This window comes from Microtus oregoni, unplaced genomic scaffold (assembly GCF_018167655.1).
Source record: "Microtus oregoni isolate MIOR12 unplaced genomic scaffold, Mior012 000062F_ref0000492, whole genome shotgun sequence".
Lineage (NCBI taxonomy): Eukaryota > Metazoa > Chordata > Mammalia > Rodentia > Cricetidae > Microtus > Microtus oregoni.
In genome coordinates, this window is record NW_024543872.1 from 10,500,671 (window position 1) to 10,517,810 (window position 17,140).

General features: G+C 37.0%; 1 protein-coding gene across 8 annotated transcripts in view; it reads right to left on the bottom strand.

The window, feature by feature from the left end:
- LOC121439592 (nuclear receptor coactivator 1) overlaps positions 1-17,140 on the bottom strand; it is a 222,209-nt gene that overhangs the window by 90,034 nt on the left and 115,035 nt on the right. For 6 of the 8 annotated variants that reach the window (XM_041640118.1, XM_041640122.1, XM_041640121.1 and 3 more), the window contains 2 exons: positions 9,488-9,646; positions 5,031-5,136 (listed from right to left, as the gene is read on the bottom strand). In XM_041640118.1, coding sequence (XP_041496052.1) covers positions 5,031-5,119 — 89 coding nt within the window. In that variant the 5' untranslated portion in view covers positions 5,120-5,136; positions 9,488-9,646. Of the gene's footprint in view, positions 1-5,030; positions 5,137-9,487; positions 9,647-17,140 lie in introns of those variants that run through there. The other 2 variants (XM_041640125.1, XM_041640127.1) reach the window with 2 other exon arrangements.

A 17,140-nucleotide genomic window follows, 5' to 3' on the forward strand; every position in this document is an offset into this window, starting at 1 on the left:
AATGTTGTATAGCTTCTTTTAGATATAACAGAAAACAAAAGCTACACATAGTTCTTGTCAGCTCTGAACAAAACCAGACATGACCACCTTACAGCAAACAGAAAGAACAGAGGGTAATGTCAGACAGACAACACTTTAGTCTGCTGAATATATGGAAGAATTACTGTCCATTTTTCTTTTCATTCTTTACCCCAATTTATTTCGCCAAGACACAGAAACTTGCTTTCTATAATGCATTCAAAGATGGTAAAATATTACTCTAAAACTTTCCATTTTCCAAATAAAAGAGGAAAGCCCGGTCATGACAAGCTTTGTTTTACAAACAGCAGTTAAAATCATTTGGCTGCACATAAAAGTGCTAGGAAAAAAGAGGTGAGAAGAGAGAGAAGTCAGTTGCTAAAAACCTTACAATAAACAACAGTTAAATACCCTTTACTTTTCTTAAGGATTGGGAAGATTTAAGCACTTATTCAACACAGTGCGCTAGAAGAACACAGTCAGCTAACTTACTACATTTGCTATAAAACAAAGTACTACAAATGGTACATATCCCCAAACATAATCAAATGTAAAACTCTAGCAAACACACATTCTGTCTTTATCTGTTAAATCTTTCATTACTGAGGAATTACTTCCATCTTGCTTAGTAAAAAATCTATCTTAATAACTTAAACAGAACACAGCAAGGCATCTCGGCAAACTTCACTCTGAGGCACTGAAGCAAAGCACGAATAAAATGAGGAACATATTTTCATATTCACAAGGATTTATCTGTAACACGATAGTATTTGAGGACATGTGATTTTACCTTAGGGAACCTCACAGATAACAGACACATTTAGTAGATTCAGTATTGAGCAGGAACTGTTTAAACTTAACAGGTTTAAATTTCAATAGGGAGTGAGCAATTTAGATTCCCTTGGTGAAGACCCCTCTCTCCTGATACTTTTCATTTGTTGGTTTGTTTTGAGACAAAGTCTTACTATACAGTCCAGGCTATTCTTTAACTGGTGATCAACCTCCATCTACCTTGAGGTTGCTGGGATTATAGGTATGTACTTCCATGGCCAGTTACCAAACATGTTTTTGCCATTAAGTTTTGAGTAATACTGAAATGCCTGAAGCCATTACATAGTAAAAGAAAAGTGTCCCAATACAGAAAGATGGAATAAGAAGTTATATATATATATATATAGTGAGGAATATCAGATGTCAATAAAATGACAAATTTCAGAGCAGGGAAATAAAAATCACTTTTAAATGAAGCAGTCAGTAACTACATAGAAAAAAAAAAGACAGCAGACATGCTCAGAGTCAAAACTAAAGGAATAGAGGACACAGAAACTCTATCTTAAAGGGAAAAGGCTTTACTTACTACTTTGCAGCAACTTCTTCATTTGCTAAATCCCTTTATTACCTTGCATGTGGTAGACACACTAGTAAATGCTATCCTGAGCTAAATTTTCATGATTACAGTTGGCCTCACAATCTCATATGGTGCCAGTTTCAGGATCCCTGTGGATACCGAATCTGGGCACTTGCAAACCCTTTATAAAATGGCATATTAGTTGCATACCCTATGGAAATGTTTCGTCATGCTTAAAATCATCTCTGTATTATTTATAATACCTAATGCAATGCAAATGCTGCATAATTAGTTGTCATCCTTATTTAGGCAATAACACCATGCAAAAACATCAACACATGTTTGGTTCAGGTGTCATTTTTTTTCCAGAATACTTTTGATACTATGGATATGGAAGGACTGACTGCTGTATCTTTCCTTAGTTAATGTACTAGCAAACTCAATAAACATTCCTAAATTTATCATATGACAGATAATTATGTGATATTTCAAAGCACGCTGGAGTAAATTATACATAGCTCCCACTTGAAAGGAAGTAAAAAGGAAACAGGCCTTTGTTATACTTGGTGACAAAACCACAAAACTATAGAAATACACAGAAATGGTATTTCACCCAGAGAAATAACAGCACAAGTTAGAGGTAGGGAAATCTTATTTTCTAGAAAGCTAACTTGGCTTTACCAACTGTATAAAGGAGGGTGGAAATATGAAATTCAAAACCTATACACAATAGAAGAGTATGGCCAAACCACAGAGGTATATGGATAGGAGGAAGTGTAGGCCAGATCAGCAATGTCACCTGTCTGGTCACTGACTAGCTATCCAACCTCAGACAAGGGACAGCAATTTAACCTTTCTGCTTCAATCTCCTTGTCTGACTACTTGGATAATGACATAAATGACCTCCTAGGGTTTGTGAGGATTAAAAACATAAGTCATGAAAATGAATTGCTAAGTTCTTGGCATGTACCATTAGCTCAATAAATGCCATCTAGAATGACTTTAATTAGAATGACTTATTTTTTTAGAAAACAGGAAACCCAAAAGGATTTAAGAAGAATTAGTGGCATGGTCAGATCTGCAAGTTCCTTGAAGATAGAGGACCTGTCTCTCACTTCATTTATATCCTTACAACAGCACACAGATGGCGCTTGATAAACAGTTAGCATTTAATACACACTGTTGAGTTAAGCTGGAAATGCTAAGGAAAGATAAAGCATAGATAGCCACCATTTAAAACCAGCATTTTTATCATTTTCTTAGAACAAATGAGGGGTTGGAGAGATACAAGCTACCTGAGCACGGGAACCTGTAACAGAGAAGTCGCTCTGTCTAGGGCTCTTTAGATAGTCATGTTTGGCTCGACTGCATGGCTGGAAATACCATGTGAGGCCTAACAGATGCTCTTTATGATTAATGAGCTCACAGTCTGTTTGGGAAGACAGCATATAATAATAAGACCAAAGGAAGCATTGCAAGGTGGCATTAATACATAAGCAATTTCAAACTAATAAATTTCTGATTTTCCATATCAAAGATAATGCTTTATTAAAACTGAAGCCCATACATATAAGCCTGAAGGAGTAAGTGCTTTCAAATATCTTTCAAGCAAACATCAAGATAATTATCTCAAAACATTTAAAGAGGAGAAAAAGAATAAATAAAAATTTTGGTATTTGTAATGATGTTATCATGTACAGACACACATACACAAAGGTAATTTACAAATAAACGATTACAAAAATGGGGATTGTTCAGCACAATAGGCAGAAATGTTACTAATGCCCACACCCATTAAAATTCATAAACATTAATAACTATCAATTGGAAAACACAATATGGGCATGTGGTGCATGCCTAGAATCCCAGCTCCCCGAAGTTGATGTAGGAGGACTGATCCAAGTTCAAGGCTAGTATGGACTACAGAATGAAACCCTGAACAAAACAACAACAACAAAGAAATTACGAAAAAAATACAAATATAACAAAATATTAATATAGGAACATAGTATCAATTTTATATGGTTGTTATACGGAGCTTTTTAAATCTCTGTTCTTACATATTCAAAATTTCCTCAAATGAGAAAGCAAACATAAAAGACAATAATTTTATTTATTCTTAAGTTTTCCTTTAAGAAAAACTGAATTTATATGCAGAAACAAACAATGCACTAACTTTGACAAAACACATCTGGTTCATATCTTGGCATAAACTTTTATCCTCGCATCTGGACATGTGTGCTTGAGTAATTAAGACAACTGTTCTGTGAGGAATGGTCGGTCACTTTTCTTTTTCCAGCCTCTAGCCCTAGCACTTTTTATTATTAATTAAATTTATTCATTTATTTTACATCTTAACAGCAGTTTCTCCTCCCCCCTCTCTTTCCATTCCTCCCGTTCTCTCCCCCACCCCAGGAAAAGCAGGCAGTCAACAGCCGAAGAGCTGCTGTGGCCTTGCTCTGGAGATCAGTGTCATCAGTTGGGGTGATTCTGCGTTCCTTGTCCCTGGGGGAACATCTGGGAATGTTTACAGACAATCTTTATTACAACTAAGACACGACTGGCATTTAGGTATACAAGCAGCAACAGTGCTAAACACCTACAACACACATGAAAGCCTCCACAGCAGAAGATTTTCTGGTTCAAAATATCAGTAGTGTAGAAACTGAAAACAACTTAATCTAGCTCCTAGAAGCCGAACGGAATAAAATCTATACATTTCTCTTGTCAGCTGAGAAAATTCTTTTACCCTGAGTGGAGGTTTCTTCTTCACCTGGCACTTGTTAGGATTCCCTTAGCATTAATTTCTCAATGTAGTCATATTTAAAAAAAAACACAGCAAGTAGTTAATGCCACAAATAGTAATTTTAAAAATAAATATTGTAACAATGTACTTCTTAGCTACTAAGATAACATTAAAGGTGTTCAATAGACTTATTTATTCATTTGACAGGATTTATTGTCCTTACTAGTTAAAAGGTACATATTGCACCGTGACTAGGGATACAATGGCAAATGAGCAGATAACATCTCTTACCATATATGCTACATGATAAGCCTAGTTAAGATACTAAGAATTCATGCAATGAGTATACACTCTAGCAACAGCCTGTAGTTATAATCAAAGCCATAAATATGTACAAAACAGATATATAAAAAGGGGAGCCGCATAGTGATGATCCACACCTTTAATCCCAGCATTTGAGAAGCAGAGGCAGGTGGACCTCTGTGTTAAAGGCCAGCCTGGTCTACAGAGCAAGTTCCAGGACAACCAGGACTACACAGAGAAACCCTGTCTTGGTGGTAGAGGTGTGTGTGTGTGTGTGTGTGTGTGTGTGTGTGTGTGTAACGACAAAACCAACCAATCAAGCAATAAAGTGTGGAGGGATTGATCTAGTAGTTGTAGGAGGAAGAGCAGCCTCCCTTTAAGGAAGTAATGATCAACACAGTATGTACAATATACCTATAGGTTAGTTGTGAAAATAAAGAGGATGCAAGTTGAATGGAAGGAGAAGCCCATGCAAAGACTGGAAGTGGGGAGGCACAGAATGCTTCAAGTAAGCAGAAGGCAGGTGACCACTCAAAGTGGAGTAGATGGAGCAAAGCTCCAAAGTGTTGTGGGAAGGGCACAAAAGCTCTGCCAGAAACAGAAGTGCACTCCTACCTTGATGCCAGTGTGTCACATGGCGATCCTTTTCTCTTATGTGAGTCTGGGTTCGCAGGGTCGGATGAACTGTCCCCAAGGCCACTCATGTTGACAAACTTCACACCTAAACAATAAGGGTAAAATAAAAAATAAACTTCTCATGAGCTCTCTAACCAAATATGGGCAGGGGAAGCCCCCTGTTACTTCTAAACAAAAGAACCACAGCACAGACCTAAACAGTGACTAGGTGATGACAGCCACCACAAGCACCAGCATCTAACATTACAGGGACTCCAACCACTCATTGTTCTACTTACTTTTCTAAATCAGTGAATAAAATTAACAATCCCTATGAAAATGTTATAATCAATCAGGCTGAAAAATTTTCCAGGATAATTAAGTCGAAATATGTTTTACCAAGAGAAAAATCACTTCCATGTGTAAATGTAAAAAACAGGACTCTGAAAAATATTTATTATTATTGTTCAGATTTAGAATGATTATTTAGACATTACTTTGCAAAAAGGCTTAAAACAACTTTTCTCATGAAGCTGGAGATTTTATATTCATAGAAAAATGAACAATATGCATATGATTAAAGTTAAGTGATAAGCTCAATGTGGATTTTGAATTGTACTTTCCATGCATGCCTAACCTTGTGTTTACACCACCCAGCGACCAAGATCAAGTGTTTAGTCTACGTTAGGATCTTGGTATGGATGCCAGAGAATACAGAGTCATCCCTCAGCATGTCAGCCAGGTTTTTACACGTGCCAGTTTCTGATCTGTCTCATCAATCACTGCTCTGCAGAATCCTAAGGGAACGTAGAAGTCATCACTTGGAGTCATCACTTCCTTTTGGATTCCAATAGTGCCAAACACTACCATTATGTTTTACTCCATTTACCTTCAAAAAGGGCGAGCAAACTCATGAGATGGGAAGACTTGGAGCTCTTCCTTACGTCTAAGTTATTAAACACCACAGAACTGTGCATCAACAGTCAAGCTCGGAACACTTAAAACCTAGTGAAAACTATGGCAACCTCTCACCCAAACTTAATCCTCCCCTAGTTCTTTCTAAAACTCACTTTCTTGCTTTCTTCTTAAGATCAGACTATTGCCCTCTTCTCACTAGATAAACAATCCCTAAAATTTTAATCATGCAGACAAAAGGAAATATTTCTAATTTCTCCATAGTAGAAGTATAGTTTTGAAATTTTCCAACACTCAAAGTATTCTTTAGTTCTTTAGATAGGATTTTGTTATGATGCAATCTCCAGGCTGGCCTGAGATTAGCGATAAAACCCAGGTTGGCCTCAAAGTCCCAACCCTCCTACTTCCTCCCTCCAGAATGCTGGGAATACAGGTGTATCCCACCACACCAGGCTAGGACTGCAATCTTGCAATTGCTTTTAATTATTTTTTCTTGCTTATCTGTCATTTGTAATTGCTACCCATGTCCTGCCAATTTTTTCTTAAGAGATTTCAACTGTCTCCTTCTTCAGTCTTAGATATAATGATGATCCTAGCTTGGAACCAAATATCTCAAAGATTCCAGATTCATGTAAGAGGAAGTGTGTCACTGTGGGGGCAGGTTTTGAGGTTTCCTATGCTCAGGATACTGCCCAGTGTCTCAGTCAACTTCCTGTTTACAGTAAGATGAAGGACTCTAGCTATTCCTCCAGCACCATGTCTGCTTGCATGCCGCCATGCTCCCTGTCATGTTGATAATGAACTGAACCTCTGAAACCGTAAGAGAGTCATCGCAATTAAATGTTTTGTTTGCTTGTTTTTTATAAGAGTTGCTGTGGTCATGGTGTCCCTTCAAATAAATAAAAACTAACTAAGACAACATATAATCTATATAGAAACAATAATGCAATATACACAATCTGCTTATTCAAAAATGTACTATAGATATTAATTTTAGTTTCATCTTCAATAAAACTCTAAATAAAATTCTGGGCTACATGATTATGTTACTAGCAGAGGTAACTTAAAAAATTTAAATTTTTAAAATTGACCTTAGTGTGGGAAGCAGCCCAGTTTAAGTGGGCATCTAATGTTCATTGAGCTCTGTGCATATAATAACCTCTCTTTCAGGCCCTGGACACCCAGCTGTGAATACAATTTGTAAAATCATTATTTTGATAGTTTCTTTTCATTTTGAGGCATGTAAGTGATAAATTTTAAAAATATTGTACAACCTTGTGGGTGTGAAGGGGAAGCTAGTGTGGCAGGTGGGAAAGGTGAGCTCTTGGGAGGTGGGGGAAGCATGACAACAAACTGAAGGCAGAACATAACCTTTCCTTTTCTTTTGAGAAACAGTAATGAACTGTGGCTGGGACCAGGGTTGGAAGAACAAGCATGAAGTCAGAGGACAACAGGAGGCAAAGCCAGGTGAGGGCTCACACAAGCCGAGAGAAGAGCAATGCCCTTGTTAACATGCTTCTGTAGCTGAATCTCGCAACAGGAATCCCTGTTATGTGGATAGCCACCCCAGCCTCAACATGCCCCAGCTCATTTGCTATCGGAAGCTAAGCAGAGCTAAGCCTGGCTAGTACTTAGATGGAGATTATCAGCTAAGAAGATGTTATCATAACTAATAAAACAATAATCTTATTTATTTATTTATTTATTTATTTATTTATTTATCATGGAGATTCAAAGAAGCATCAGTAAACCCAGTATCACAGAAATAAAGATGCCACTTCATTTTAACACAAGAACAAATAAATATATTTAGATGTATTTATTAAAATAGGCCTAAGACAAGATTCCCAAGTTAAATATTTGCTGAATTATTCTCAAGGAAGAAGGTAGCAGACAAATAGGTGCCCTATAAAACTAAGAACTGGTATTCAAAGAGCCAGAGGAGAATCTCCAATAATTTGTTGATGGTATTATTCCTGTAGTAACTGTTTTGTATTTATAAAACATAACACACAGCGCAATACAAAGCATCCAATGGAAACAAACTTCAGCACTACTGTATGTGGACTGACTTTATATTTGGTTGTTAGGGAATATAACTAGGGGCAGCTAACAAAGCCAATTTGCATATTATTTTTAGAAGACAACCTGTCCAAGTGAAAAGTTTTTAAGGGTTGCTAATTTATACCTAGTCTCATGCAATTTCTAAAGAGTCATTTCCATAACCAGAAACTACATCTATTTCTGGTCAACTGTGCCCGACTAAACTAAGTTGGTGATGGCACAGGACACAGGACCATACATACTCTTAAATTCAATTTTTCTACAAAAAAAATTTGTTATTTGTCTCTCAGATTGAGCGTAGAACTGATAACTTTAAAAGCCAGCACCAGTTAGCTAACAAACAGCTCTAGGAACGTGCCTTAGAGTGCCCAGCAGACAGGGAGCACAGAAAGAAACACAAGAGCCAAAGATCCCCAAACTGATCCTCTGCATGAAGAACAATCATGATGGAGCACTCCTACACCAGCTAACTTGTATATAGAAATGTTTCCAAAACTAGAGTCCTCAGACACACACCTTACATTCTTTACAGCCACTGACAGATTTCTCATGTGACAACAAAGGATGGGGACTTTAGAATATTCACTGCCCTTTCATGGCTGAATGATGTCCCACTGTTTGGAGATACTCTGTTCTGTTTATCAATGTGTCAGTTGGTGAACATTTAAGTCATTTCCTCTGCTGGGTATTTTTAACAACATTTTTATGAATGCTTATGCATAGCTTCTGTATATTTGCTTTAATTATCTTGAGTATAAACCTGGGAATGGAAGTGCTATGTCATACAGTAACTCTAACTTTCTGGGAAAATGCTAAATTTAAGGTGAAAATATACGAGGATTCCAATTCTATATTCTTGTCAAATGCATTTTCCTCTGTAAAAGCCCATCCAAGTGGGTATAAAATGGCACCTCATTATGGCTTTGATTTATACTACCTTAATTGCTTATAATTCTGAGCATCTTCTCACATACTTGCTGGACTCCTTATATCTTCACTGAAAACATAGCTCATTCAGAGCCTTTACTTAGTTTTTATACTAAATGTTATGGCATTTATATATTTACTGTGTACATTTAAGTCGTGATGTTTCCAAACACAAACATATAGTGAACTAGTATTATTATGAAGCAAATTAATCCCCATAATCTCACAGAGACATTATTTTCGCTGCTGCAAGAACAGTTATCATCAAGTCTTAGGAACAATGTGCTGCTGGTAACTGTACTGCCTGTTATAGAAGATCTTTAGACTTGTTTGCCCAATTAATAGTCTTACTTTGATCTTATAAACTCACTGTTTATTCTAAACACACTGCTTGTCAACACTTCCACTTAGGAATGAATATTAGAACTTACTTTACAATAACCAAGAAGCTTCCCAGGCCAAGAACAACTTCCATAAAAAATAATGCTCAAACAGTAATTTGTTTTCCCTCCATACTTTTATAGTGACAAAGTTCTTAAAATCTTCCCTACCTGGGAGACTTCCTTGTTCATAATGAATCCTCAAAGCAGATATAGTCAAATCAAGTGCTCCAGAGGGCAGCTTCTGAGGGAACGGAGTAGTACAATGCTGTCCAGAGATGGCGCTAGTCCATTTGTTCTCACCTCATTTAAGGGCAATTACACGAACAACTAAAATAAGTGAGAAGAAAAAAGCAAATGAGAGGTTAGATTGCCATTTTATTCTTTAAGAAATAATAAAGGTCAGCTATATGAGAGAAATGCAAATTTTCAAGTTGATGGAAAAATATTTCCATAACACAATGGATGAAGATCTGAATTTACAGGCAGAGACCTTCCTGGTGATGTTATTTGAGACAGCTTGTCACTAACGGAATGCATAATTACATTCTGCTCAACTTCGGAGAGACCCATAGAGAAGGCTTTCAAAAATCATTTCTGGGCAGCATTTACATGCTCATCCTTTTTATTACCTATAAATTATGATTTTTTTTCATAATTTCAGCTATTTCATTATTTCAATTTATATAATGTTCTTCCTATTTTTAAAGTTATTTTAACATTTTACTTTCAAAATTTTTGTTGGAAAAGTTTACACGCTTTCATATTTAAAGTTAGTTGAGCTCTGGTTCCAACAATAATAGATCCTCTTGTACTATACTAATCTGTTCACAGATAAGAATTATAAACTGTGGACAAAATAGAAAAGTAACTGTTTGAAGACACTGGAAAGTGATCAAAGCAGACTCAAATTGTAGATCTGACTGTTTTTCAAAGAAGGGAGCCACACTGGGTGGAACACATGCTTGGAAGGCTTTCTCTGTAGAGAGCTTTTTCAAGACTCCTTTGAAGTGCTGGGAGGCTGAACCTATAGATGAAAAATCACATCTAATAGGCTTTAGGCAGTAGTGAATGCAGATCCAAGCTAACAGAAAACTTGAAATTGGTTGACACTCCAAATTCTTAAACTGAAGCTAGCAACTCCATCTGGGCGCATCTAACTTAATGTGGGAACCACAGAAATTCTGGCAACAGTAAAAGGTTTCTGTACATTCAAAGACCAAAAATTAATTTGAAATTAAACACATGACGTGTCTCAAATGTTTCTGGCAGTGCTCATTCATGTTGCATCTCATGACATCTCTGTAGCTTTGGCTCTAAACACACAATATGCACACTTTGCACTACATGTGCCTGCACACCACAAAATGCTAACAGTGATGCCTGAAACGTTTCAGACTACAGCTCACCACATGCTATGAATCATGCAGTTGGACTGAATATACAAACCTTTCTGATCTTAGAGAATATAATTGTTTAATTATGAAAAATGAAGATAGCATTTTCTGTTAGTCTTCAGCATTTAAGTCTCAAATTAGTGTTAGCTTTGGGTAGTAGCATTAGAAAAATTGTTTTGAAAATGGCTGTTTAAGCGGTTGGCTTGAAATTTTTTAAGACCTATTTTTATTTTATCCCTCCCCACCCTCCGGTGTGTGTGTGTGTGTGTGTGTGTGTGTGTGTGTGTGTGTGTGTACTGACTGAGGTCAGAAGATAGTGCCTGATCTCCAGTTATAGACATTTGTGAACCACTTGTGAGCCACTTGCTGTGGGTACTGAGAAGCAAATTTGAGTCTTTGGGGAGGGCAGCAAACGCTTTGAACTACTGACTTCTCTTTTGAGCTCCTTCAATTTTATTTTTTAAAATATAATTAAATAAATTTGGATTGGGATTGGGTTAGAATTTCTATTAATTTCTGAAATGGCCCTAAATGTGCTTTTGCCATTTTGTACTACATATTTGTGTGGAGCAGCTTTCTCAGCACTGACAACTAAAAAAAAAAAAAAAAATCAAAATATTGATGAATTTTGAAAACCACCAAAGATGCTCTGCATCTTGTAGTATCAAACATTCAACCAGGATTTCATTCTCTATTTAATCTTTTCTTAAAGATTTATTTGTTTTATATGTGTGTTTTGCCTGCATGTACATATGTGCAATATGTGGTATCTGTGGAAGTTAGAAGAGGGAGTTGGATCACCTGGAACTGGAGTTGCAGACGGTTATAAGGCGCCATATGGGTGCTGGGAATTGAACCCAGTTCTCTGCACTTTGTTTTTAACTACTAAGCCATTTCTCCAGCACAATTTTTAGTTCCTTATGTAAAAATAAACATATATATCTCATTAGTGAATAAAACTGCTTTGGTCTTTAGTAAGTGGCATGTCATTTATTTTACATAAAACTGTCTTAGAAATATAATTGTTTTAGAAAAATTATAATTTATTATCAGCAAATGTTTGATTTGTTTATCTATTTATTACTTAAGATCATGCAAAAACGTCTCAGAGAAAAAGGAGTGCACAGTGGAAATAGTTAGGAAACCAGGACTAGAGACCCAGGAGAAAGAAGGGTATTAGCACAATGGCAAAGAGTAAAGGAGGGCTTGCCATCAAACACTACATTTAAGTAGCTTTTAGGCCATCATGGGCTCTTTTTTTGCTTTCACGTCCAGAGTAACACCATAAGTTTTGAATGTATTTTTATTTTATGTCAATGGATATTGTGCCCGCATGTATGTGTAGCACTTGTATGAAATGCCCACAGAGGCCAGGAGGGGGCATTAGATCCCCAAGAACTGGTGCTACAGATGACTGTTAGCTGCTGTGTGGGTGCTGGGATTTGAACTTGGGTCCTCTGGAAGATTAGCCAGTCCTCTTGATCACTTAGCCATCTCTCCATTTCCCAGAGTAATGAAATTATTATACTGAGTACCCTGAAAAATCACTAGTACAGATTTAACAGGTTCTTAGCAATTTTCACATAAAACTGGATTTTCTCAGGTTTAATATGATAGTTAATAGTATTTAGGCTGTTTCCTCTCTTAAAATTTTTGTTGACAGTTGCTTCTATTTTCCTCTTTCTCTAATCTATGACTTTAAAGACACCTTACTGATTTTATTTTTGTTTGTGTTGTCTTAACTGTGATTTGGAGAGGGACCAATACTCAATGCCTGCTCAAACTATGGTGTCTACCTGGATTAAGTATTGAATGCTATTTCTAACTTTATTATTTTTAGTATTAGTTATTTTATTTTGTAACATTTAAAACCCTATTTCATATGATCTTGAGCATTTTAGCTCTGCAATTTCAAAATTCACCATTCCGACATTCTTTTTAAAACAAACAATAAGTGAAATTATTGGCTAATGAAAACTTTAATAAACAGCTATGAAAGGTCTGGACAATAATTTAACCAGAAAGGGACACAAGTTGAAACAATGCCTCTGTATATACAGCAAGCACTACGAACTGTGACTTTTAGAGAAAGCAGTAAAAAAATGATTCTTTTACATTAGCAGCAGCAGATTTATGAGATGGTTATCAAAAGTAACCCTGCCTAATGTTCTTTCTGTAAGGAATTAAAAGAAATTCCAATCCCTAAGAACAGTGGAGTCTCTAATCCAGGTATATTAATCGTTGAGTACTGCAGAAGTCATGTTACTAATAACTTCTAAACTACGAGGTCTTTCACATTATTTTAAAAAATTGGTGCGGATTCAAAGTTAACTTTGTTATAAGATGATTTTTATCTTTCTTAGGAAACTTTCTGATGTGGGTATGTTCTGGCTTGAGTAGAAATGTCTCCCTCAGGCTTGTGTATTATACTTGGTCCGCACTGGGGAAGGTTATAAACCTTAGGCAGGTGGAAGTATGGCCCTGTGGAGGGCTTTGAGGGTATAGCCTGATCCTATTTCTTGTTCTTTCTTTCTGCTCCCTTTGTGTTGAATACAATGAGATCTGCCAGCTTCCTATTCCTGCTGCCACATTGTCCCTACCGGTTACCACACCTCTCTAGCTATGGGGGACTCTGTCACCATACACCAAGATAAACCCTTTCTCCTCAAAAGTAGCTCTCATCATAGTATTTTTTCACAGCAACAGAAAACTAACGCAGGGCAGAAACGAATAAAATAAAAACTCCCAGTGAGTTCAAACTAATAGCTTAGATGAACAATGCTGTTATCCAGCAGTGAACCGTCACAAACAAACCATTAACACTTTGTGGCAATTGTAACGTTTTCCATAAGTGTAACATTCTTTCATAATTGTAACATGATCCCATAGTATTCTTATTAATTTTATACCAAATAAATTTTAAGAAAGAAGATACATGAAAAATAGTGTAAAGAAAAATTCTTCTTGGAAGAGACTGTAAACTTCTTCATGAGAAATGAAGTTGTCAACTTTTCTAATAATGACACAAGTGTTGGGTTCCCTAAATTTAAGTTGAAAATGATATAAATAAAAATGGAAATAAATCCACTAATATTAAAATTTACAATTCAGAAGTAAGTAAAGTTTGATTTTGCTATAGGATATATTCACTTGCCTTATTGGTATCTCTGTAGAGAAGAAACTTGGTAAAAATGAATATTTTAAAACTAAAGTTCTTTTTATAATGAAATGGTAACATTTTCTTATTCTTTTTATTTTGTATTTATTTTAAATGTTTAATTTTATGATTACAAAATTTATTTATGGAAATCTTACAATCTCCAAAAAAATGACTTATGGCTTCATACAAATTTTCAAGTATCTTTAAAAAATCTGTGTAAACCTATGGGACTTTTAGAAAAATACAATTTATTACATTTGAACTTATGCAAACTGCTGTTTTGTGGCCAAAGAAAAAGCTCTAAGGGAATCTTCTGAAAACTTGGTCTAAGCATGCTCAGTAAATGGTGCAACTTCTGCAGTGAACTAGCAATATGTCTCTGCACATGAGAAACAAGAAGAGTGAAGAACGTTCATCCCAGCAATTTTTATAATGGTAAAATGGCAACAGCCCAAATGTCCATTGGCAGTTAAAAAATATTAGTCAATTTGGACTATTTGACAAATAAAACCTCACAACAGTGATATAAAGGAATAGAATCTCAACTATTAGCATCTGCCTATGGGCACCAAAACTCCTTTCTTATGATTGAGGGAGTATTAGAAATATGAATAAGAGTATGGATTCATAGTAGTCCAACTACTATGCATTTCCCGACCTCATACTTTTAGTCTTGGATAACACTTGTTCTTTGCCAAGCAGTGTTAGGTGAGGAAACACAATATTTTTAAATGACTTCAAACAGTTTTGTAGACCTTAACTAAGTTTAACCCTCCGATAAATAATGTAAACCATCGTATTTCCAACAAGACCAGTGTGTGTGTGTATGTGTGTGTGTGTGTGTGTGTGTGTGTGTACGTACGCGCGCATGCCTGTGTTCATGCTCTATGTCGTTTATGTGTCTGGTCTATGCAAATGAGTGTAGGGCTGTGTGCACAGGGGAGGCCAGAGTAGGATGTCAGGCACTTCCTACTTTATTGCCTTGAGGCAGATCTCTTACTGAACCAGAAGCTCACTATTTTTCCTAATCTAGTCAGTGAGTTCTTAGGAGCCACAATCTCTCTTCCCCCAGTGCTAGGAGTCACAGATACTAGCAGTCGGGCCAGTTGGCTTCTTTTCCTTTCCTTTCTTTTTTATTCTCTTTCCTTTCCCCTTCCCTTTCCTTCTTTGTTTCCCTTCTCTTTCCCCTTCCCTTTCCTTTTCCATTTCCTTCCCTTCCCTTTTCCCTTTCCTTTCTTTCAGCAGGGGTCCAAGAGACAGACACTCAGATCCTCACATGCTTAAGTGCTCTCACGCACTGAGCCATCTCCCCACACCTCCCATAGTTTTCACCTGACCCGTACATTACTGTAACTGTCCACATATTTCCCCTTTCAGAAGACTTACATGCCTTTATATATTGTTTTTCATTCTCGTTCTTCTTCAAGGGAGATACTGATGCCCATATCTAAGTTTTTAAAAATGTACAGAAAGAAGTCAACCTAGAGTACTTTTTTTTAAAATTTATTTTTCCATTAAAAAATTTCCACTTCCTCCCCTCCTCCCATTCCCCTTCCGCTCCCCCACTCTCCCTCCTCCTCCCCCTCCAGTCTTAAGAGAGGGCAGAGTACCCTGCCCTGTGGGCGTCCAAGGCCCTCCCCCCTCCATCCCAGGCCTAGGAAGGTGTGCCTCCAAACAGACTAGGGTCCCACAAAGCCAGTACATGCAGTAGAAACAAGTCCCAGTGCCATTATCATTGGCTTCTCAGTCAGCCCCCATAGTCAGCCACATTCAAAGAGTCCGGTTTGATCACACGCTCGTTCAGTCCCAGTCCAGCTGGATTTGGTGAGCTCCCATTAGATCAGACACACTGTCTCAGTGGGTGGACCAACCCCTCGCAGTCCTGACTTCCTTGCTCATAGAACCTTCGTCCGGCGATGGATGAAGATAGAAACAGAGACCCACATCAGAGCACTGGAGTGAGCTCTTAGAGTACTTTTTTTTTATCTTGAATTTCTTTTCTCATCTTCTCTTTAATAAGACAAATTATAAATTTACAATCAAAACTGTGTATTCAACAGTCTGCATATCAACTACTAAGGCTAAAAGATTAATGACTTATTCATCCACTATAACATTTATGCAGGAACAAAATACAGAAACCCACAGACTAGTAAATTCCAGCATTATTAGTCTAGATATAAAATAAGCACATTTACCCTTAGAGATTATTCACAAAAGGCTAACCCTACTACTTTTACAGTCCATTTTAAGGCCCGCATCTGTATTCTCTCCCTTAACTGTTTATATTTATTTATTGTGTTTTTGTGTCTACAACTATGCATGCATACCACAGTTCACATCTAGAGAGTCTCTTCTACCATGTGGATCCCAGAGATCAAACTCAAGTTGTCAGACTTGGAGGCATGCACCTTTACCCACAAAGCCATCTTGTCATCCTCTCTAGTTTTTTATTACTATTGTTTGAACTTTGCTAAAAACTAACTTTTCATCAAATCCTTCCATTCTACTCTTCTGATCTTCTTCCCTTCCTCCCTCCCTCTCTCCACAGAATCATTATACCTCTGTAACTGCTGCAGCCTAAACTGTGCACAATATTACACTTGAATTATCTTCCACTCTCACACTACATACATTTAAACAAACTATTTAGTTTGTCCAAAAAGAAATCCCAAACGCACACACAACAATTTGATATCCCACTTCTGCTCATTCTCTTCCATGTAGTTCTCAAAGCATCCTTCGCGCTAGCCACTTGGTCCTCCCCAGTCCTTCTTCCTTACCATGAGGCCTTTATATATCCTCTGCTGTGAATGTGCCCTCAGACTTTTTTTTAATTTGCCACATTTTAAATTTACATATTAGCTGTATGACTGTATTTACTGCTGTTTTCCCCACTAAACCGTACGCTCCCACAAGCATATTTTAAATCTTAAAAACACAGAGAGAAAGGGAAACTAAGGAAGTTACTGAAACTCGGGAGAGTCTCTACATCTTAGAAAAAGCCCACTTCTGAAGCTTCATTGTACAGGGCAATCTTACTTCCCTTCCTCCTCCTCTCCACTCCTTTCCTTTTCTGGCAGGGTAAGAGAAACACCTGAGTGTTAAGAGTCCATATTCAATTAGCTGAACACTAAACCTAACACTGAAATTGCAAGGATTTAGTTACTGGCTAAAGAACAGCTTTGCCAAATTAGGAAGCAGCTGTCAAGGACCACCCAAATCAAGCTATTCTGATTTTCTACTACCCTATTACAGGGCCAGTCC